General features: G+C 44.0%; 2 protein-coding genes across 2 annotated transcripts in view; both read right to left on the reverse strand.

The window, feature by feature from the left end:
* The window catches only part of LOC310697666 (putative helicase senataxin), a 120,792-nt gene extending 110,401 nt beyond the window's left edge, over positions 1–10,391 (reverse strand). The window contains exons 1-2 of the mRNA XM_083484343.1: positions 8,566–10,391; positions 5,409–5,511 (exon numbers count right to left, since the gene is read on the reverse strand). Coding sequence (XP_083340469.1) covers positions 5,409–5,511; positions 8,566–8,706 — 244 coding nt within the window. The 5' untranslated portion in view covers positions 8,707–10,391. The remainder of the gene's footprint in view (positions 1–5,408; positions 5,512–8,565) is intronic.
* Positions 8,766–24,610, reverse strand: part of LOC310697843 (putative helicase senataxin) — a gene marked incomplete at its 3' end in the record, with an annotated part of 174,631 nt that continues 158,786 nt past the window's right edge. Inside the window, exons 8-9 of the mRNA XM_083484467.1 lie at positions 11,944–12,034; positions 8,766–11,432 (exon numbers count right to left, since the gene is read on the reverse strand). Of these exons, the coding sequence (XP_083340593.1) occupies positions 8,766–11,432; positions 11,944–12,034 (2,758 nt within the window). The remainder of the gene's footprint in view (positions 11,433–11,943; positions 12,035–24,610) is intronic.

The following is a 24,610-nucleotide window of genomic DNA, read 5'->3' on the forward strand; positions in this document are numbered from 1 at the left end:
TTTTGAGACCTGTAAAGAAGGGACAGAGGAACTGCTCCACTTGCTCTGGCAAGCTGGCTACCGAGTTTCCCAGAAAAAGGCACAGTTATGTTTAGAAAAGGTCAAATATTTGGGCTTTGACATCTCACACCAACAACGAGCATTGAGACCAGAGAGGAAAGAAGCTATTTGCCTTATCAAGGAACCTACCACAAGGAAACAACTCAGAGGATTCCTGGGAACAGCAGGGTTTTGTAGACTATGGATACCTGATTTCAGCAGTCTGGCCAAACCCTTACATGAAAGCACTCGAGGTGCAGAAAAGGACCCATTCGTATGGGGACCTGAGCAGCAACAAGCCTTTTTAGTTATCAAACAACGACTTATGGAGGCCCCAGCCCTTGGACTGCCTAATTCGGAAAAACCCTTTCAGCTGTACGTACATGAACAGAATGGGATTGCAGCGGCAGTCCTGACCCAGAGATTAGGAAGTTGGAACCGTCCAGTAGCTTATTTGTCAAAACAATTGGACTCAGTAGCAAAAGGATGGCCTCCATGCCTAAGGGCAGTAGCGGCCACTGCAAGCCTTGTCAAAGAAGCTGACAAATTTACCTTCGGCCAGACGATGTATGTGAATGTACCTCATGCTGTTCTGACACTCATGGAATATAAGGGTAGTTATTGGCTAACGAACCCAAGGATGGCTAGATACCAAGGCCTATTGTGTGAAAATCCCAGGATTCATCTACGAGTAGTGAATATGCTCAATCCAGCAACTTTGCTGCCCCTACCAGAGGTAGATGATGAAGAATCACATGATTGTCTCCAAATAATGGATGAAGTTTATTCCAGTAGACCTGATCTGAAAGATGAACCATTGAAAAATCCAGATGTTGTATATTATACTGATGGTAGCAGTTACCTGCATGAAGGTGCCAGACGAGCAGGATATGCTGTGGTCACCAATGAGGAAGTTGTGGAAGCTGAAGCTTTGCCTGCTGGCACCTCAGCACAAAAAGCTGAACTTATAGGTTTAACTAGAGCTCTGCAATTGGCAGCCGGATGTAAGGCAAACATCTATACTGATTCTAAATATGCCTTCTTAACCCTGCATGCACATGGTGCTCTATGGAAAGAAAGAGGTCTAATAGGAGCCCACGGGAAGGCCTTGAAATATGGACCTGAAGTAGAAATCCTGTTGGAGGCAGTATGGGCTCCAGAACAGATTGCTGTAATGCACTGCAAAGGTCATGGACGAGGAAGGGATCCAATAACCAGAGGAAATCATGCTGCTGACAAAGCAGCCCGAGAGGCAGCCCAAAAGCCTGTGGGAGGATTTATAGCAGCCCTCATACCAGAGGTAGTTCCAGAAGAAGTTAAACCTCACTATACCCCAGAAGAGAGGAAGTGGGCTGAACAGGAAGGAGCAGTTGTGAAGGACGGTTGGATGATCCTGCCGGACAATAGGATTTATGTACCTCATCACCTAGCAGGCACAATTGTAAGAAATTATCATGAATCTACTCACCTTGGCGGTACTGCAACCAGAGAGAGTCTCAGTCGGAAGTTGTATATTATTAATCTATCACAATTAGCAACTTGCATTTCACAGAAATGTGTTCTTTGTGCTAAAAACAATCCCAGGCAGGGACCGGTACAACCTCCTGGAATCCAACATGTGGGATACGTCCCCATGGAAAGCCTAATTGTGGACTTCACAGAGCTGGTCCCTTCTAAGGGATTCAAGTATCTCCTTGTGTTTGTAGATACTCTTACCGGATGGGTTGAAGCTTTTCCCACCCGAACTGAAAAGGCACGAGAGGTAACTAAGAGACTCCTGACTGAATTGATCCCGAGGTTTGGATTACCTAGATGCATTGGAAGTGATAATGGGCCAGCGTTCATTGATCAAGTAGTACAAGAAGTATGTCGAGTCCTACAAGTAAAATGGAGACTGCATGCAGCATATAGGCCTCAGAGTTCAGGGAAAACTGAAAGAATGAATAGGACTCTGAAAACCCAATTGGCAAAGTTAACCCAGGAAACAGGATTGGGATGGGTAGATGTGTTACCCATAACACTGTTTCGTGTTCGGTGTGCACCCACCAAAAGACTTAAATTGTCACCTTTTGAGCTCCTGTATGGGAGACCGCCCTCCTTTGTTCAGGATATTCCAGCTGACCTCAAACAAATAGGAGACCATGTGACACAGGAACAAGTGCAATCTCTCTCCCGTGTTTTTGTTTCTCTTAACAGGTGGGCCCTCGAGCGCACGCCGTGCAGCATTGCCGAGCCGATTCATCAGTTCCAGGCTGGCGATAGCGTATGGGTGAAAGAGTGGAAACGAGATCCACTTGCACCTAAGTGGCGTGGACCTTACACCGTCTTGCTCTCTACTCCAACAGCGGTGAAGGTAGCTGAGGTGACCCCCTGGATTCATCACTCCCGTTTGAAGAAGTCCGAAGGCAGTTGGACGTGCAAAGGTGACCCCTCTAACCCTCTTAAACTGACTCTCTCCAAAAACCCCTGTATCTAGCCCTACCGGGAACGGGCTAGGTCACGGGCAACATTAGACGACCGGCCTGCTGCAGCCACAACCTGGAAGCTGGCTGACCTGCGCACGCCTGAAGCTTGAGGAGCATCTGAACCAGCAATTGTGAAAGGAAAGATTCTCTTATACAATTAATTGACTGCCCACCCCCTTGTGGAACAATTATCAGAGATATTACTCATTGGGGATCCTCGGGATATATGTTTTGGTCTTGGTGGTTCCCCATTTCTGTCACTGGGGGAATTATATTGGGACTAATATTTATTTGCTATCACTATAAGGTAATCTTTTGTGGAAGGAATGCATATGCTAGACATCAACATGATTTTATTATTAATCCTGATCCCTTGGGAAGGGGAAGGGTCCTTGAATCTGGCCAAATTGACTAAATATGGATTCCACCATGACCACAATATGTGGGTAGGGTTAGCTGAAATGGTAGCCAATGTTGCAAATAGGACCAATTGCCTTGTTTGCTCTCTTGGGCCAGATGATTCAGAGGGAGGTATGCCCTTATTACCGATACCATTAGATGCCATTGGTATGGTAAGCGAAATACCAAACCAAACAGAAGTACAGAATTTCCCCGGATGGAACTCAACTAAACCATTACGAGTTATACCTGTACAAGGGGAATTCTGTGTACATAAATCATCAGATGCAGCTGATTCTACCATGATAGGCTCTTCTCATTGTCACTATACTTGGGATAATATTAAGAATACCTGGGCACACGATACTACCTATCGAACTCGGGATGCCTTGCCCTGTGCACCTCCTTTTATTCATGCATGGAAAGTGGTATGGAACATAACTGTGACAGAAAAAGGCAATCTAACATACTGCACTGTGAACTCTCTACCTCTTTTACTATTTCGCCTTATGTCCTCCACATACCAAAAACCTCAGACCCGATGGTTGTGGTGGATATGTGGAGAATGGGCATACAAGAAACTCCCCTCCAAATGGAGTGGGACTTGTTTCCTGGGATGGGTATTACCACCAATGTGGATTATGCCTACTAATTTGCCCAAGCGTACACGAAGAAACGCTGATATTTCTCATATAGCAGGAGGAAGTACCCAAAGTTGGAGCGGTACTGATGATTGGCCACCAGAGCGCATTATAGCCTATTATGATCCTGCCTCCTGGAATCCTGGTGAGCTCATACAAGGGGCACGGGATCCTATTTATAATCTAAACAGAATAATTCGATTGCAAGCAGTAGTGGAACTTGTAACCAATGCAACGGCCCGGAGTTTGAGACTTATTGCACAACAGTTGGATGAAAGTAGAGCCGCCATTTTGCAGCTGAAAATGGGAATGGATTATGTACTTGCCAAGCAGGGAGGCCTATGTGGAGTCTTGAACTTGACAGGGAATGCCTGTTGCTTTAACATTTCTGATAATGGTGAGGCAATCCGTGTGTTGGCCACAAAAATGGAGAATATAGCACATGTCCCAGTACAAACATGGGAAGGATGGGATATGGGATGGCTCACCAACTGGTTACCTAATGTTGCGGGACTCAAAGGGATATTATTGTCTTGCTTGTTTTTCTTGACGGTAGTAGTAATGGTTTTATGTATGGTGCCATGTATCATTTCATGTTTTAGAAGTACAATTAGCAAGATGATTTCAAATGAAACTCTACCTCATATCATGGCCCTATACAGAGCTTTACCTCAGGAATATGATGAAGGTCAAGCTATCAAGGACACTTGGGATGAAGGTCCTTGAGCTTGAAAGGGGGGAATGAGGCATCTGTTCATAGTCTGCATTTTAATCAAGGCTTATATTTTGATCAAACACCTGTATTCTTAAAATGAGCTTAAAATATATTTTAAAATATCTGTATCTCTCATGCCAGGCAGCATCTCTCATGCCAAGCAGTGAGTGCATCGGCAGATGTGCTCATCTTAAAGAGGGCCCCTGGTTTATTGCGGTCATAAAAAGGCTGAGAAGCGAGGTCACTGACCTTACAAATTACAGAATAATCAAGTTGCAAAAACAATTATTATGCCTCCCATTTTAGACTTAAGCCCAAAGGGTAAATTGAAGAAGTTGCTTTTAGAACAGCAGCTGTTTTAGCAGCAAAAGGGGGCTGTAAACTAAGAGGCTTCTCTCGGAAGTTGCTTTTGGAAACTGTTTTTTTACTAAGTTCCCTTTCTTCTAAATGTATATATATATTAATGTATTAAATATATAGGCTTAAATGTAATTATGCAAAGGATTTAGAAAGCATGAAATTTAGATGTTAGATTCTTATTTCATAGAGACATAGAGTCCTAGAGTTGGAAGAGACCACAGACCCATGCCAAACGGGAGGCACTATCGGAGCACTCCTGACATCTGGTTGCCGAGCCTCTGTTTAAAAATGAAATTAAAAACCATCTGGTTTGTAGGGAATAGGGAAAGAGAGGCCAAAGGTTATCTGGTAATTAAGGTGCCTTGTAGAGGTTAATGGCTACTTGTTTGCCATTTATAAATAGAAGAAAATATAGCTCTCTGTCTCCCATAAAAGGTAATAGGAAATGGGTGTATCTGATATGATTGGTTCTAGCAATCAGCCAATAGGAAATTCAACCAGGCTGATTGGACAGAGGCAGCCAAAGGAGGAGCAAGGGGACTGGGCTGAGGGAATATAAGTGCTGGCCATGAGGGCTGGCAGGCAGAGCATTGGTAACCATATACCACTGTGTCTCTCATTTATTTGTCTGACAAATAAATAATTATTTTAATTTCTCTATTGCTGCGTTGAATATTTCATTCCAGCTAAGCGTTAACCACAAGCAGGGTGCTACACTACAACCACCATTAAAAACAGGACTGCATTTCTACTTCCCATTTGTTTATATGCAGTGAAATTCTCACTCACTTGTAAAATCTGCTTCATTTGTGTCTGCGTTGAAGTTCAGCAAATTCAACTCAAAAGGCCTTTGCTCTTTTGATTTCTGGTTCTCTAGCCACTCCTGTGCCATCTGCAGGGAAATGGAAGCATAGGCTTAAGAGACTGCTCTTCCACCACATGTGGGCTGCTAAAAGCATTGGGCAGGATTCCCTGCTCATAAATGGGGCCCAGAGAGTCTGTGGCTCACCACAGTTAACTTTATTGACTGATTTTCACAGAGAGCAAAAGGAGTTACAGTCTAAGGAAATAATAAAATCCCTGCTTGCAGCAGCCCAACAACTGGTGGCACAAAACTGGGGAAATTTAGAAAACTTGCAACTTTTCTTATGAGGACAAAAGGTATGGACAGTGATATTAATGAAGAAACTTACCAAATATCTGAAAGCTCTATATTGAACATAAGACTCCAACCATTTTATGGACATATGATGTTCTGTTATTACTTTCCTGTTTGGGAATCCATCGAATTAGCAGCCTCCATCTACTCATGGACAATTGTGATGCAATATATTTTGTTAAATACACATGCTTTCACTTAGTGGGATTGGGAGGGAGGACTGTATTTCTTAAAAAAAATGTCTATTGATGTATTAGCATAATTTTGATACATACATTTGTAAAACTAAATAAAAACATTCAACACCTGCCCCATCCAAAAAAAACCCAAATGGGACACTTTTAACCCCGCTCCCCCTTGCCAAAAAAACCCTAGAGTCCACTACTACACTAGTGCAACAGTTTCTCTAGCTGAGTCTTGATGAAAGGGGGTCGAGCCCACCTCCTCCTGCTCTGTCTGCGATCTTTGGTCTCCAGAGTCGGACTCTTCCCCGGCATTCGATTCAGCCATGTCCTTGACATAGGCATCCTGGGAAATGGAGTTTGTCAAGGATGCTGAGAGTTGTTAGGAGAGCCCTTTTCCTCTCACACAGAGCTACAATTTCTAGAGTGGTTTAACAATCAAGCAATAGGAGCCTCTTCTTGACACCGTTAATGAACTACAGTTCCCAAGATGCTTTGGGGGAAGCCAAGACTGTTTAAAGTGGTACAATACTGATTTAAATGTATGTGCAGGTGTGGCTTAAGTTTAATTGGGGAGGACGAAACTTTCATTTTTAGGAAGGATTCAGCCATAAAGATGAATATTTTACCTAAGATGTTATTCTTATTCCAAACAATACCATTAATAAATAACACAAGCTGCTTTAAGGAATGGCAAAGAGATATTTCAGTATTTGTCTGGCGGGGAGAAAGCCAAGATTAAAGCATAACATTTTGATGGATACTAAAGATAGAGGTGGCTTTGCAATGCCAGACTTTTGATTGTATTGATAATACACAATTGCTAGATCTAGAAGGATACGGTAATGAATTTAGCTGGGACGTATGTTTATGGTATGGTAAAGCGACGATATATAAAAAGTTCTCAAATCATGTACTCAGGAAGAACTTATATAGAGTCTGAGAGAAGTATAAAGACTTACTGGAAATGTTATTGTACACATGTAAGCTCATTAGCAGGATTAACTTAAACCAAACAGACTGGCACGGCTCCCTAGGCTTGCGGATAGCAGGCTGTTCTGGGGGCTGGGGTGGGGGGAAGCTTGGGCTCCCCCCGCGCCAGCCCTGTGCCTGGGGGGATTTTTTTTTTCTTTATCCCCCCCCCCAAAAAAACAACTAGGTGCGTCCTATAGGGCGGTGCGTCCTATAGGGCGAAAAATACGGTATTTGTTTGAAAATATTGGATCTGTATTTTTGTCAAAATATTTTTGAAAAATGTAATTAAAAAAGCAATTTCACAGAAAAAAACAAAACATGGAAAAGAAATGGGTGACCTATAGGGACCTACTGGACCTCACAGAAGAGGGTGTGATGCTTAAGAACAGGCATAGGCAAACTCGGCCCTCCAGCTGTTTTGGGACTACAACTCCCATCATCCCTGACCACTGGTCCTGTTAGCTAGGGATGATGGGAATTGTAGTCCCAAAACATCTGGAGGGCCGAGTTTGCCTATGCCTGCTTAAGAAGTTAGAGGATAAAAAGGATTGGTTGATCAATTGGTTGCAATACTATCAACTGATTGAAGTATTTAAACAAGGTAAGAAGCATGGGTTTATTAATCAAAGCTCTCAGTTTGAAAAAGAGTTTTTAGAGAACAGAGGAAAACTAATTTCAAAGGTGTATAAGAGGCTTTTAGGATGAGAAACTAAAGATTGAAATAGATAAATCTGCTATGATCCACTGAACTAGCGATGTGGGCACAATATAAAGACGAAGGCATAGGAAAAACTGTAGAAATTGAATATAAAATTCTCAGTGTGTTATGTTTTGAAAGAAAACTTTATGAAAATGACTCACAGATGGTACTTGGCACCGAGTAAGCTAGCAAAAATGTACAAATCAGAGTCAGGCTTATGTTGGAAATGTAAAGAAGCAGAAGACACTTTTTACCATATGTGGTGGACATGTAAAGTGGCTAAGAGTTTTTGGGAGATGGTTTATAATGAGGTTAAAAAATTACATAAGGTGATGCTCCCAAAAAACTCCAAGGCATTTCTCTTAGGGATAATTGGGTCAGATGTTTCAAGAAGACAGATGAACCAATTGTATGCTACAACAGCAGCAAGAGTACTCTATGCACAAAAATGGCGAAATCAGGAAACACCTACTAAAGAAGAGTGGCAGTTTAAACTGACAGAATATGCCGAATTGGCAAACTTAACTATGGAAATTAGAGATCAAGAAGAGGTAGGTTTTAAGGAGGAGTGGAAACCTTTTGTTGAATATTTAAAGAATTATTGTAAACATGTTAAAACGTAGGTAGGATTTGAATGAAGAACAGCAACTGAATACTTGTTGTTGAGTACAGTGTGGAAAAGACAAGGTATAGAATATTGATAATATGCAGCAAATTTAAAAATTACGGGGGAAAACCATGGAGGGGGGCGGGGAAGTTGAACACAAAATGGATGTGTATTTGGAAACATGTGTCAACTTGAGAGAGAGAGAGAGAGAGAGAGAGAGAGAGAGAGAGAGAGAGAGAGAGAGAGAGTGTTTAATTGCAGCTAGTGGGAGGATTTCCTTTGAGGAGGAAAGAGAAAAATGAGGTGGTCTGTTGCCAGCTTACCGTTTCAAATGCATTTAGCATCATTAAGGGGAAGAAAGTATTGAAGTAGTCATTGTAATCCTCAAACTTGGCTGTGACAGGGGCAACAATAGACTGAAGGAGATGGCTTGGTGGCCCAAACAGTTTAAAGTTTGCAAACATGTCATAGTTCCACTTCAGCACCTCTCTGGTGAAAATCCCATGGTCTCTCTGCTGGGCATTCACAATGTTTGCTTGTGCATTGTCCAAGAACCAGCTCTGGGGGTGGGCAGCGCCATGACAATATGGTTATTTTGCACATTCAGCAACTGAGGGGTGTTGTTTGAAATCCGAGGCTGGAGAATGCTGCTCAGCGTCGGGGTCTTGAACTGCAAGTCATCATTACTACCCTGCAGTGGGCTTGCAGATATATTGACTTCCATGTTTGAGAGGTAACTGCCATCTTCTATTTGTGAACACAGTTCCATGTCCACTGGATCCAACTGTGTAAGAAAGAAGCCGTCACCATCTTTGTTCTCATTCAATTGGGGCTCTCTCTTTTTCAAAGCCACATCCTCGTCACATGGGCTAGAGGAGGGTTCTGGAAAGGTCAAATGATTGGTTTTACTAGCTCCAGCAGAACTTTCCTTCTGATTTTCCACCCCCACCATACTGGCAGACTGCACAGGTCTTAGCTCTGCCGCCTTGGGTTTTTTGGCTGGCTGAGCCTCCTGAGTTTCTCCGTGAGTACACTGACAATTCTCTCTCTCTTTGGGGTTTGTCTGCCTATAGAGCTGACGTTTTTGGCAGGCAAAATTGTTCTTATTTCTAGTAGTTAGTTGCTGAGCATTTACTAATTGTGATGTCCTTTCCTGGGGAACATCCACCTCGCCAACAATTTCCCTGTAACTGCGCAACTCAGCAAGACTGTCCTGTGTGCACTGAGCAAGTTCGGCTGCTCTTTGGACTTTCTCTGATAGGCCATGTTTTTCTGTCACTAAGGTTGGGGCTGGCATATGTTGGATTTCGTTGGGTGGGACCAGAGCAGGAGTAGATCTTGCCAGTTTTGCCAGCAGTGGTTTTTTACTGTGCATGCTTGGCTTGATGCTTCCCTTGGGACTTTCTCTAGCTGTTTTAACCTGCCCATATTCTGCAGAGCTCTTCCCTGGCTGAATAGTGGATTCTTTGACAGCAGGTGCTGACCCTGAAGGACTGGCAGATGCTGATGTACTGGGCAGAACTGGATCTGTGCACCTGGAACAGCTTCCATTGCCAGCACATATCCCTGTGAAATTTGAGCATACCACTGCATTTCCCTTGCCGATGTGGCCTTCACGAGCTGCTGTATGATGTATGAGGTCTGGAGTAGTCAATGGCTCTTTCTCTGGGGCACTGAATTTCTTCTCAAGGCACACGTCCACTTGCCCTTTCCTGCTCTCTCTACCAGCTTTCATTTTGTTTTCATCCTCATCTGAAGAAGCGTCAGAAATAATGACTTGGTTTGGGGAATCATCTGCACCAGCAGACAACTTGTTGCTCTCTCGGGCAGACAAAGTTTTAACAGCGCCTTTAGCTTTCCTCTTAATGCATTTTTGGTGACGGATGATGCTTTCCTGGCTAGAGTCAATGGGTAAACTGGTTCCTTTAGCACACACAACAGAGGCCTTGCCTGAGCTTGCCTCTGATTTGCAAGGCAATGTGTCTGATGTGCTGCCTCTGGCTACAATGATTTCACTCCTCTGCCCTTCCTGGCTCTTTGTTCTGTCTCTGACCAACTGCAGCTTTTCGGTTCCTGGCTCCAGATTGGTATTTCCTCTCCTACTGCTTTCAGGTAACAGTTTTAATTGCAGGGTGCTGCCTGGTTTCAGAGATCTGATTTTGCTTGTAATGTCATTTAGACCAACCTTTCTCTCTGAAGCACTGCTGCTGTTACCATTCTTTTCTGTAAGAGATCTGGAAGAACTGGGCTTCTCCTTTGTGCTGAAGTCTTTGGTCTCCAGGTCTTGAAAACCGAGGCCAAAGCTTTTGTAGAAGGGATCTTGCTTGTTTTGGACCCCTGGCCATTGATGAGACACCACATTTTTCTGGGCATCCATGTGTCTTTTTGCTAACACAGACAAGCAGGGTAGGTGCTCATTGTCCATATTCATTGGACACCTGTCTTCCTGCCTTTTGTGGTTCATCAGGAAAGTAGGTGAAGTTACACAAACAGGAGGGCTCTTCACAAGGGAGGAAGGATTTAACGATTTGCTCATGATGCTCCATATGATTTCCTTCAGAGTGTTCTGTAATTCTAGAGCCTGCAGGGAACTCAGCTCCCAGTGCTTGTGGCTACGGCGAAGCAAGTTGAGTTCATCAAGGAACTGCTTACAAGTGGGTGACTGCACAACCTGATACCCTTCCTTCAGGATGTTACGGATCAGTTTCATGCAGGCAAACTGTATGGGCTCAGGTTCCCAAGATGGTGATGTCACTGTGCTTCTTAAGCTATTCCTGACTACTCTTCTCTCAATGCCAGGCATGAACACTGTACTTGGAAGCATGACACATTTCACCACTATCCACACCCACATTTCTGAGCTGATCCACAGAAAATGAAGGCAATTTTTCTTAAGGCTGCACTCAACAACAGTCACCAAGATCCAGATGAAGAACTCAGACACTTTGTCACAAGTCTCAACAGTGCCACTGAGGACATTTTGGATTTCCAAACACAGGTGATGAATGACCACTATGCTGTAGGCAATCCCCAGGTCCTTCAGGTCCATAAGGGAGTGGATAAAAGGGATGAACCATAAAAAAGTGCTGTTGTGCAACTGCATGTCTTGGCCGATGTCAGAATGTAACAGGTCGGACAGGGTCTGCATATCTTTGTACAAGTAGAGGCAGTAATCAGGACAAATGGTATCCTGAAACAGGAAACAGGAAGTCAATGTTTAGCAGCATGTTCTCAACTTTCCTGCTCTGCATATCCAACAACAACCCGCCTCACTTCAAGGATTTCACGAGGATGGGAAAGGGGGATTTGTCACCCTTCAAGTGTTGCTGGACTTCAAATTCCACCAGCCCCAGCTAGCATGGCCAACAATCAGAAATTATGGGAGTTGTAGCCACAGGTCCCCTGTCCCTATACTAGTCACTATACAGTGATCTTTTTTTTTTGCGGGGGGGGGGGTATTGCCAGCCAACAAGGCTAGAAACATTTTTTTAAAAAATGAAAAAAAGACAAGGTTTTCAAGGGGGTGAATTCTGTCGCCAATAAAAAACCACCCTTCAAACAAACATGGAGGAGGGAGACTGCTTCTGTTCTAGAGGACAGATGTAATTTGATACTTCTCTATAACTATAATCCAGAACCGTCCATATAGCCATGTTTCAAGCATGGAAGAAGACAGTAAGACAGATCAACAAGCAAGTTACCTTGTGGGGCTTTTCAATGTGGTAGTCATACGCCAGTTGGCTGCAAGTGACAAATTCATCTCCATAGTGCGACATGGGCTCAGATTTAGTCCTTCAAAAATATTAAGAAAGCCAAGGGTTTTGTCAGGAGCCAGTCATGTGAAGGTCAGCAATAAAAAAACACTGGTGTCAGTGAAGTTAACTCTTTATTCAAGGAAACAAAAACAGTGCAGGCCTAGTGATCCCAGCAACTCTTCCCAGTAGGTCTTGGCCCAATGCAGAAGTTGCAAGGACTGAAGGTCCCTGCCCTCCCACAGCTGCCTATGGTCTCTCCTCTCCAGGGGTTTTTCCAAGCAGTCGGAGACTACGTCTGCACGCAACCAATCTCTCCTCTGCTCTTTTCATTTCTCTGCATGTTCTGGGAGGCCGGGGGGAGCGGAGCTGGTCATAGAAGGGAGACACTCCTTAGTCCTTCAGCAGCCTGCCTCTTCTTGGTCTACTGGCCCCCTTCCTCTCCAGCCTCTGAATTATGACTTTCTGCCCCAGCTTCTTCCTGTTCACTAAACCCTGTTACCTCTTCAGCTTCCAACACCACCTACTCCCAGTCCGCTCCCTCTTCTTCCTCTGACCACTCTTCAGCATCCCACCATCAGTCCCCTGGCTCTGAGCCTTCTTCCCCTGGAGGATCCCTTGGGGGTTCTCCAGCTGGCACCTCCCACCACTCCCCCGCATCCAGACAGTCCATGACAGGTTTAAACCATTAGCTACTTAAATTTGCGGATCAGGGCGGTACCAGAATCAGAAGAAGGTAACTTGTCTGAATTTCTCACACAGGAATTCGAAGATTTCTGGGGCCTTGATCCAGAGAAAGACTTTAAGATAGTGACAGCCTTTAGACTTGGCAGAGGGAAGAAAGAGGGAAGAAAGAACAAGGTAAGAGACTGTTTAATAACACTTGGATCTAAAGAAGAGAGAGATAAAATATTAGGCCTACACTACCAGAAACCACTTGAAATAGAGGGTTCAAGGATAGAGATCTACAAAGATATCCCAAAACACCTGCTGGATCTTAGAGCGAAATATAGTGATTTGGTGACCCTATTAAGAAGAAACAGCATTGTTTTCCAGTGGGAGTTCCCACAGGGGCTGTCCTTCACTTACAAAGGGAAAAAAGTTAAAATAAAATCGGAAGAGGATAAAGAGAAGTTTTTGAAGGTGCATGAGGAAGATCTATATAAGGAAGTGGACAGCAGAGAACAAAGGCCGAGACCAGGAATTCTAGACCCAACAAAGCCATTACTGGAGGATAAATCAAAAGCGACACCACCCACAGTCCAAGAACAAACATTGGGAGCAGTTGGAGGAGAAGCAGAATAACTTCACAATGTCTCTGCAAGTATTAGGTTGGAATATTCGAGGTTTGAATTCCCCAGACAAGAGAAAAAAAATCTTTCACCTATTGAAAAAGGAAAAATTGGACTTGATATGCCTGCAAGAAACTCACGCTACTAGAATACACAGGAAAGTTTTAATCAACAAAAGATTAGGACAAGAATTCATCTCATCAGATAAAGTTAAAAAGAGAGGAGTTGTGATCTATGCAAAAGAAAGTCTATCACCTAAATTTATTTTTAAGGATGATCAAGGAAGATTTGTGGCTACTGAAATACAATATCAAGGTGAGAAATTTTTGATAGTAGGAATATATGCACCAAATGAGGGGAAATCAGAATTTTACAAGAAACTGCATGAGACATTGTTGGACTTTATGGACTTAAACATTATTATGCTTGGAGATATGAATGGAGTGGTGTCGACAAATATGGATAAGTCAGAAAGACAAGTGGTGACAAAAGATGGAAGACTACCGAAAACTTTTTTTGAACTGACGGACAATATGGACTTAATTGACATTTGGAGAACTAAGAACCCCCTAGATAAAGAAGGGACATTCTTTTCTGAAGCCCAAAAGACATGGACAAGGATTGACCAAATCTGGATAACCAGAGGAATGGCTCCCAAGATTCGAAAAGTAGAAATCTGCCCAAAAACTTGCTCCGACCACAACCCTGTGAAGATGGAAATGAAACAAATATTGACCGGATACTTCAGATGGAGGATGAATGACGCCTTGTTTAGAGATCCAGAAATTATTAAGAAGGCCCAAAAAACAATAAAAGACTACTTCGAGATAAATTTGAAGACTACAGTGGAAAAAAGAACAATTTGGGACGCAAGCAAAGCTGTAATGAGAGGGTTTTTGATACAACAAAATTCAATAAAAAGGAAAATCCAAAATGAGAAAAAAGAGAAGATTTTGGAGAAAATAAGAGAAGGAGAGAAAAAACTAAGAGCTAAACCAAAATCTCAAGAGATCCTGAGAGAAATCAAGTTATACCAAGTTCAATATATGAAAATGATAAATCAGGATATTGAATGGAAAGTCAAACAGATGAAACAAAAGACCTTCGAATCAGCTAATAAATGTGGAAAGTTGCTAGCATGGCAGTTGAAGAAGAGACAAAAACTTAATACAGTCACTAATCTTGAAGTGGACGGAAAAAACATCCAGAAGCCACAGGAGATTACAAACTGTTTTCGGAGATTTTTTAAAGAACTTTATACACAAGGGCCGCAGATGGAGTCGAAAATTGACCAATTTTTGAATACCAATGGATTACAAAAAAATTCTCAAGAAAACAAAGACTTATTGAATCATAAAATATCTGAACAAGAAGTGGAAGGCGCAATTCAAGGACTAACCTCCAAGTACTATAGAACTCTGAAAGATTGTCTAATTCAACCCTTGATGGAGGTTTGTAATGAAATTATGGAAGGGAAAAAGGCACCGGAAACGTGGAAAGAAGCATACATCACACTTATACCGAAAACTGAGTCTGAAAAGACACAACTAAAGAACTACCGCCCTATATCCCTACTTAATGTGGATTACAAAATATTTGCAGACATTTTGGCCAAAAGATTGAAAAAAGTTTTGGCAGAAGTGATACATAAAGACCAGGCTGGCTTTCTTCCAGGAAGACACTTATCGGACAATACGAGGAATGTAATTGACATTCTAGAAAAACTGCAGGTGAACATTAACACAAAAGCAGTCTTGATTTTTGTAGATGCGGAGAAAGCCTTTGACAATATATCCTGGAGTTTTATGAAGAAAAATCTTCAAGGGATGGGGGTTGGTCAGAACTTTGAAAATGGTATAGGTGCGATATACTCAGAACAGAAAGCCAAACTGATAGTGAACAATATGGTTACAGAAGAGTTTAAAATAGAGAAAGGGACACAACAAGGTTGCCCAATTTCCCCATTGCTTTTTATTTCAGTCCTGGAGGTTTTACTAAATATGATTAGAAGGGACCAACTGATTCAGGGTATCCAGGTCGGAGTTAAACAATATAAACTTAAAGCTTTTGCAGATGACCTCGTTATGACATTACAGGAGCCGATATCCAGTACTAAGAGGGCCTTAGAAGTAATCCAGGATTTTGGTCAAGTGGCAGGTTTTAAATTGAACAAACTGAAAACTAAGGTTTTGGAGAAAAATTTGACACCGATAGAGAAAGAGAGGTTTCAGAAAGAGACAGACTTAACATTAGTGAAGAAGGTAAAATACCTGGGGGTGAATATGACATCTAAGAATGCGAACTTATTTAAAGATAACTATGAGAAATGCTGGTCAGAGGTGAAAAAAGATCTAGAAATTTGGACGAATCTGAAGCTTTCCTTGCTGGGTCGAATTGCTGTCATTAAGATGAATGTATTGCCGAGAATGTTATTTTTATTCCAATCACTGCAAATTATTGACAAGATGGATTGTTTCAAGAAGTGGCAAAGAGATATATCTAGATTTGTCTGGCAGGGCAAAAAGCCCAGAATAAAATTTAAAATTCTTACAGATGCTAAAGACAGAGGGGGGCTTGCCCTGCCAGACTTAAAACTTTATTACGAGTCAGCAGCCTTCTGCTGGCTAAAGGAATGGCTGCTTCTTGAGAACACAGATGTGTTGGATCTTGAAGGGTATGATAATGTATTTGGGTGGCATGCATATCTTTGGTATGGCAAGGTTAAAGCTCATAAGGCATTTAGAAACCATATTGTCAGGAAATCACTGTTTAATGTCTGGATAAGGTATAAAGACTTTTTGGAGACCAAAACTCCAAAGTGGCTATCACCTATGGAGGCGAAAGCCTTGAAAAAACTTAATATGGAAGCCAAATGGCCAAAATACTGGGAAATTCTAGAACAGGAAGGTGACAAATTGAAACTGCAGAGTTATGACAAACTTAAGGAAAAGGTGCGAGACTGGTTACACTATTTTCAAATAAGAGAGGTTTACAACTTGGATAAAAAAATTGGTTTCCAGGTGGAAAAATCGAAGTTAGAAACAGAATTGTTAGAACCCAATGTAAAGACACTTTCGAGAATGTATAATCTGCTGTTGAAATGGAATACTGAGGAAGAAACTGTAAAATCGGCAATGATAAAATGGGCACAAGACATAGGCCACAACATCATGTTCGCTGACTGGGAGAAGTTGTGGACCACCGGGATTAAATTCACTGCATGTAATGCCTTAAGAGAGAATATTATGAAAATGATGTATAGGTGGTACATGACCCCAGTTAAGCTTGCAAAAATCTATCATTTGCCCGATAATAAATGTTGGAAGTGCAAAGAAATTGAAGGTACATTCTTTCACCTTTGGTGGACGTGCCCAAGGATCAAGGTTTTCTGGGAAATGATATATAATGAACTAAAAAAGGCATTTAAATATACTTTCCCGAAGAAACCAGAGGCCTTCCTCCTGGGCATAGTGGACCAAACGGTGTTAAAGAGGGACAGAACTTTCTTTATGTATGCTACAGCAGCAGCAAGAATTCTCATTGCAAAGCATTGGAAGACACAAGACCTACCCACCTTGGAAGACTGGCAGATGCAACTAATAGACTATATGGAGATGGCGGAATTGACTGGCAGAATCCGAGACCAGGGGGAAGAGTCAGTGGAAGAAGATTGGAGAAAATTTAAAATTTATTTGCAGAAACACTGTAAAATTTATGAATGTTAAAGTCATTGAAACGATTTCAGGGGCTTTAGCAACAAAGTAAAATGTAAGATTGAAATAATAATAGACAAATTGTTAGAATATGAAATTGCTGAATAAATTTCTAAAAAGGGATACAAGAACGGGAGACGTGAGGAAGTCGGGAAAATAAGTTAATTGAAGATGAAAATTAAGAAAGAGGGAATTTTTGTTCCTTTATCTTTTATCTTTTTTTTCTTTTTTCTTCTTTCGCTGTGTTTAATGTTTGTATTTTTGTATTGTATTTTGTGACTTTGTATTTTTCTTGTTTTTGTATTTTTCTTGAAATTTCTTTTATTGTTAAAACTTAATAATATATATATATATATATATATATATATATATATATATATATATATATGCAGGTTTTGGTGTCTTCGGGTGTCTTCCCGTGTAAGAGTTGGGGTGTCTAGGCGACGTTTCGACGAGGTATCACTCGTCATCTTCAGGCTGGTGCTTTCGGCTTCTTGTTACTGGAACAGAGCGGGATCTCAGTGTTTGAGTTCCTATAAATACTGTAGAGGGGTGTGGTGTATTGCCTCAAAAGTTCTGGGCAGAGGACACACCCCTCTACAGTATTTATAGGAACTCAAACACTGAGATCCCGCTCTGTTCCAGTAACAAGAAGCCGAAAGCACCAGCCTGAAGATGACGAGTGAGACCTCGTCGAAACGTCGCCTAGACACCCCAACTCTTACACGGGAAGACACCCGAAGACACCAAAACCTGCATTCCTGTACCCGTGAAAATCTACGAAAGCATATATATATATATATATATAATAAACCATTAGCTACTTATTTAAATGTGTAGTACACACTATTCTGAAAGCTCGAGATGGGGGGGGCGGGGGGGCAGAAAAGAACAGAATAAAATGTAATTAAGCTCAGTGTTATTTCCTCACTGACTTGGAGTCCCGAGGCTATGGGAATGATTATGGTCTTACAATGTAATTTGTCACAAGGAGCACTTAAATTATTCTCAAACTTAAACTGAGACCCAGGTTCTGCTCAAATGCCTGCTTCAAATTTAACACTAAGATATAGTTTACGTGAAGGAGAAATTTCCATTTTCCTTCATCTTGTCAGGATCCATTTTGAGCCTTTAGGACTCCATATGCTGTATTAGTTTTATCATCTGTGTATGAACTTTGACTAACCTATTCTAACAGAGAAAAAACATTATTTTTAACCAAGAAGTTATGTGTGCCCAGTGTCCTGGTACACTGAGAGAACAAACTCTGATGGAATGGAATGTCACGGGACTGGCAAGGGACGCCTTGGAGTCGGGGAAGAAAAGAGTCAGAGCGGGAACAGTCAGAAGGAAAGATGAAGGGAGATGACGGAAGGGGAAGAGGGGGAGAGCCAGGAGGAGGCAAGGCTCTCCGATGCTGAAGCAGAGCCCCAGCACCGCACAGGGAGCTCAGGTACAGACGGGGAGCCTATGCCTGTGCCTTCGGCACAGGAAAGGAGAGGGTTAAAGCGCAGGGATCAGAGACGTCCCATGAACATTCCAGCCGCCTCTTCTGTTGGAGGAGAAGCAGGACAAGACCACTCCCCGAATCTGAACCAGACGATTCGGATGCATGATTGTACTGTGCTGCTTTTACACATGCAAAATAAAGAACTGTAAATACCTCTCTGAGTGAGCAGAGGGTGCTTATTGCGAATAGCATACACAAACCATCACATGTAAGCAATACGGCAGTGACCCAAGCCAAATTAGGGAAATCGCCAGAACCTGATGGACTATCCTTGGTGTATTACAAAGTATTCCAAGGAACATTGGCATTGCCATTGATGGAGGTAATGAACCGAATTCTTCAAGGGGAAGAAATTCCATCTTCATGGGAAAAAGCATATATAACACTAATCCCCAAACAGGATCAAGGAACCCCATACCCAAAGAATTTCAGACCAGTATCTTTATTAAACAATGATTATTTTAGAAGTATTAGCATAAATAATAAGATGTAATCAAGAAATTAAAGGTTTAAGAGTGGGTCAGAGACTTAAAAGAGTGGATAATATTACAAGACGGGGACTTATTAGACCTAGAAGGGTTTAATAACTGCTATGGGTGGCATGAGTATTTAGGATACAAAAAGGTGAAGGTCCACAGGGGATTTCTTAATACTATCATAAGAAAATTGATATATAGAGTATGGGTAAAATACAAAGAATTACTGGAGCCTAAGACACCCTGGTGGATTCCACCCTTAGAAGCGATAACGGTAAAAAAGAAAAACATGGAATTAAATTGGGCTACATATAAGGATTTACTAAAAGAAAAAGATAGTAATTTGATATTAAAAGAGTACAAGGAAATAAGACATCACCTAACAGGGTGGATTCAGTATCACCAACTAAATGAAGTGTTTGAGGCAGACAAGAAAAACGGTTTTAAAAATGAAATCTCATTACTAGACAGAGTTATTACAAAATAAGAACAAGGTGATCTCAAGAATGTATGGAACATTATTGGAATGGGAGGTTAAGGATGAAAAAGTAAAAGACTCCCAGGCTGCGCACCTAGTCCTTCAGGGGCACGGTTACCCTGTTCAAGACCAGAAAGTCCCCCACACCCGCCTGCTCCTTGCCTCCCCAAAACAGTACTTCTGTCTTGTCAGGATTCAACCTTAATCTGTTAGCCGCCATCCATCCTCCAGCCGCCTCCAGACACTCACACAGGACATTCACTGCCTTCACTGGTTCCAATTAAAAAGAGAGGTAGAGAGGTATAGTAGTCATGGGAGACTTCAACTTCCCCAATATCTATTGGAATTCAAATTGTGCCAAGAATGTAAAGTGCTGATGTGATCCAAAGTAAAGGAGAGCAATACGGAGCTGGCTTTCACTGGCCAGCTAAATGAGGTAAGAGTAGCTGATGGGTCTCAAACCCAGAGTGAGTAAGGGACTTCCCTTGCATGCAAAGACAGGCTGCAACAGATTGAGCGGACAAGACAAATAGTAGGTCCAATGGTCAAGAAGGCAATTTCTGCATGTGCTGTAGAGGGAAGTGAGGGTCAGATGGGGCTCGTCAACCTGGGAAGGTAGCCCATCTAGGAGAAGGAAAACTCTGATCCTAAACCTCTGCTGCCTTGCAGAACATCTTCAGGAGACGAAAAGGCCTACACAAGTCCAGAGTGGAGTTCTGTTTTAATTTTTTTTAAAAGCAACAACAATTTTTTATTAGTTTGTTAAGATCTTTTAATGCATCATTCCCCATTGCCATCAAGGGCCTGATCCATTCGCGCGCCCCATCCTGCAGATGTCCAATAATGTACGCCACCCCCTCCCCGTCATCAGCAAAGTCATTTTTCTGCAATTCCAAAGCGTATTGAATTTCCGTTCGGAAAGCACTGTAGTCTTGGGGCTTTCCTCCAAACTTATTTACCAGCCCGGGGACCTTCCTCCCTATCGGGGTGGCTCTGACCTGCGCATCCTGAGCCCGCCTCTCCTCCAGCCGCGCTGACAGGGTAGCGATATGTGCCTCCAGGTCTCGATTCCTCTCGACCAGACCTCGCACCATGGCTTCTTGCTCTGTCTCTCCGGCTGGTCCTGTCTGGCTCATCATGCTGTCTCCCCCGGGCTGCGCACAAGCAACGTCAGGGACTCACGGATTGCTGCAATGGTTGTAGGGGTTGCTTGTGTGTAAGCAGGTGCCTATCTCCCTGGCTGGGTGCAAACACCTGGCTGGGCTGCCAAAGTGAACCTCTTCTGTCCGGACAGCCACTCACCCGTGGCTGACTCAATCGCTGGCAGAATCCGTGAGTGGGCGTTTCTTAAACTTCTTCCAGCAAAGAAGTTCTTTGACGCCTAGTCTCCGCCTACCCTCTCTGCGCAAAAGCCTTCTGCGCAGGGAGGGCGTGGGCAACGGAGGACCCCTACTCTCTCCGCTGGTCCCAGGCAAGGAGTCATGGGACCGCCTTGCCACTTCCCCCACCTGCCCCCCTTCTCCACTGGTGCTACGCTGATTCTCTTCCCCAGAAGATGGGCTGCTTCTCCCGATCCCTGGACGCTCTCTGGAATCCCTCTGGCTTTTGCGCTCCCCCTCCAGTACTGATGGCAGTTCCCTGACACGGACCTTTGTCGGCAAGCTGATGTCTCTGCTTTTTAAGATGCTGTCTAGGTTTGTCATTGCTTTTCTCCCAAGAAGCAGGCGTCTTTTAATTTTGTGGCTGCTGTCACCCTAGCTGCCTTTAAAAATGCTGTAATATTGTTCCTCCCATCTCAGCCTCTCTCTGAGGTCATGCCAAAGGTAATTCCATTGCCATCGGCACCTTCATTTGCCTGGGTCGACTGTAAATGCCATGTCACCTACTTATTTAGTGGGCAATGCGCCATAAAGGGCTCAGACTACAGTGCAAAAATTGACTATTCCAAATTATGGCAGAAGGAAGCAGTGAAGAAGCTGTTACATTGCCATTATTAGCAGTCTGTCCTGTTGCTCAGAATGCACAGGGACAGAGAGCCCATGAATCATTGCCCTTCGCAGTTTTTAACAAATTGAAGCGAAGTGTGGCAGAAAATGGCTTGGATGGCATTCTTGATGGGCTAAGAGCAGCCAGTACTTTAATTCCAAACCTTGAAGCCTCTGAAGTTTCAATGCAACAATTGGCTTATGAAAATGCTGATTGCAAGACTGCTCTTAAAGTGATATACCAGAAGTCAGAAACAGAGATTGCTCAAATGAGTAAGCCTTGCCAGAAAGCCATTTCCGACTATGGGGAGGAGAGGGGGTTGCGGTCTAGCCCCTCCTCCCCAAGCGCGGGGGCTAACCTTGGCCCCCGCGAGAGTTGGGGGAATCCCTGGGCGTGCTCGCGACCCCGCCCGCCTATCGGCGGGTCGGGGGGAGGCGTGGCTTAAGGTATTTTAAGCCGGGCACGCCCAGGGTCCGCCCTCTTCACTCCCGACCAGCTGAGAGGTCAGGTCGTCCTTCTCATCGCTGCGACCACGTGGATCAACAGAAAGGGACCTTCTAGCAGGGAAGTGGCTCGTAGCTTTATTCTCGTGCTGTGCGCTCTTCTGCCTGTTGCCCTTGACGTCCCTTGCTCCTGTGTCTCCTCTTTATCCCTGTACGATCCCTTCCTCCTGCCTTCTGCCGCTACCTCCCTTCCTCCCTTCCGTCCGTGATTTCTCCCTTAAAGCTCCTCTGACATGTGTGCGCGCGTTTGATTGGTGTATCGGTTCTCTGTGAGGAGCACCTTGGGTATTGCGAGTGGCAGCCAGCCTTTGCAGGCTTGTTTACTCTTTTAAATACTGCCACGTAAAGCTAGGAAGCAGGGGAACAGATTATAGAGCCTGTTTGAAGGTGTGCGTTACAGCACGTGTGTGTCTCCTTTGTTTTGGTATCAGCTAGCCGGCTCAGTGTATTCAAGCCACCACGTGCGTTTCTGCTGTCCCTATTATTTGCCGTTCCCCTTGCCCACTATCCAGCTGAGTGAATTGTTTTTTGCAGTCCCTTTGATTCAGTGATCCTGCTTCCCCCCCATTCCCCGTCAGCTTAGTATTTTTTTTTTTTTTTAGACATTGTTTTCATTTCCCCCTCCCCTCGCCTAGAGGGAGAGTCGCTTTATTTCCTGTTGCTGCTTAGGGCAAAGGGGGTAAAAGAGCGATAGCAAAGGGCTTTGTCCCACAGCCTTCTCATTTGTAAGGGACAGCGTTTATTCAGGCAAAGTTGCCCTAAAAATCACCAGCTCTCAAAGCTCTCCCTGCTTATCTCATTTTAAAATCATTTTAGTCTTAGAAATAGAAATAGTGGGCATTCCCTGCCCCTTCCTTATTCATTTATTTTATTCTGCTCACTTCGTCTGCTGAATCTTATTGCAAGTAACTCATTCTGTTGCCATAGAAGCAGTTGCTGCCTGGGGGGCAGAAGCTTAGTAGCTAACGATCGGTAGTTAAGAGCTTTTGTCCCTGAGCCTTCTCCTTTGTAAGAGGCAGCCATACTGTAGCTGCACCCCCAGGGTAATTCTTTGTCCCTAGTTAGCTAGATCGATTCGTTATTGTGTCTTTGACTGCCTTTTGTTTGGGGGTTTGAGGGGCAAGTTCTTTGCCTTCCTATTGCCAACTTATTGCAGATGTTCACTTTATTTCTGTAACTGTTTCCCTCAAGATTGGAGAGTCCCCCTGGTGGTGCAGCAATAAAACTGCTAGCACATTTGCAAAGCTAAGCAGGGTCCGACGTGGTCTCAAATTGGATGGGAGACCAGGTGTTAAAAAGTCAAACATCAGATTGCTAGAAAAAGGTGGAATATATTTCATTTTACTGTTTTACTGCAAAGTATAATATCTGCACATAGTTATTTCTGTGATTTACATTTATAAGTGGGATTTATAAGTTATAACTGTCAGGGGTTCAGGAGCAGAGACGCAGAGAAGGGAGGAGACAGAGAGCGAGGGGGAGGAATACGAAGGAAGGATGAGTGGGGATGACGACCCGAGATCACCGAGCCTGTCTAGCGAGTCCGAGGATTCCCAGAAGGGAGCGCCAGCAGCCAGAGCAAGGGGGGAGAGCAGGGGGACACCCCAGGAAGAAGGGTCCAGAGAGGGATCAGAAAGCAGCAGTTGGAGATCGGGACCCACGTTCCCAGCCGGGAGCAGCGGGGAGAAAGGGGACCAGATATCGGGCTCCGGAAACTTTCAGAAGGAGGGAGGGCATGAGTCAGGAGTAGTCACGCCCACCTCGGGGAGCGAGGAAACGATCAAGAGGAAAGTGGAGAGTTGGGCGCGCGCGCCAAGTTCAAATGTAACGGAAGCTGGCGCAGTCAGCAGCCCAGAGAGTGAACCGGGTCCCAAAGCCCGCCGCAAGGAGGCGGAAGGGTCAGGGGGGTCCGCGTCAGAAGAGAGTAGGAAGGGAGAGACCCAGGGGGGCAGGAGGACCCAGAGACGGAAGGAAAGGCGCAGGAGGTGGAGCAAGGCTAGGGTATTAAGCTGGTGCGCTAGAGGCGGAGACTCAGACGGGTCTTCGTCGTTCTGACCTAGAAGAAGTAGGGCTGCACGTTGCAGTTTGGAAATGGAACCTGTAATCCAATAAAGACTCTTTGAAACTGAACGCTGGCTGACTTGGTCCTATGTGAGCTGGGACTGGGCGGCAGCCCTGACAGTAAGACCCGTCCCTCAAGCTTCTGACACCTGATACCTCGCAGCGGAGACAGAAGCAGCTGGAGGAGGGGATCGGTGTGTGGGAGCAAGCTCACGACGGTTGGCAAAGATGACGGAAGCAGAGAAAGTTTCAGCGCTGCAACAGGCAGTTACCCAATTGAATGCGGAGGTACTGGCATCCAAGAAAAGGGAGGAGGATGCGGCAGCCGCCTACCGAGATCTCCACGCCAGGTTTGAAGCATGGGTTAAGCATGGGCAGCCAGGACCCAGACCGGAGGGGGTTGGGTTGGCACGGAGAGCAGGAGGGCTGGTGGCTCACTTCGATGGGAATTTACAACAGTACCCCAACTTTCGAGCAGATGTGATGTGCGCACTGCAACTGCTGGCAAAAGACTTTAGAGATGAGGAAGAGAAAGTGGGGTTTATACTGTCCCATTTGCATGGGGATGCGAAAGCGTGGCTGCGCAATTTGTGGAGG

The sequence above is a fragment of the Podarcis liolepis genome (assembly GCF_965112155.1).
Source record: "Podarcis liolepis genome assembly, chromosome: W".
NCBI classification, from domain to species: Eukaryota; Metazoa; Chordata; class Lepidosauria; order Squamata; family Lacertidae; genus Podarcis; species Podarcis liolepis.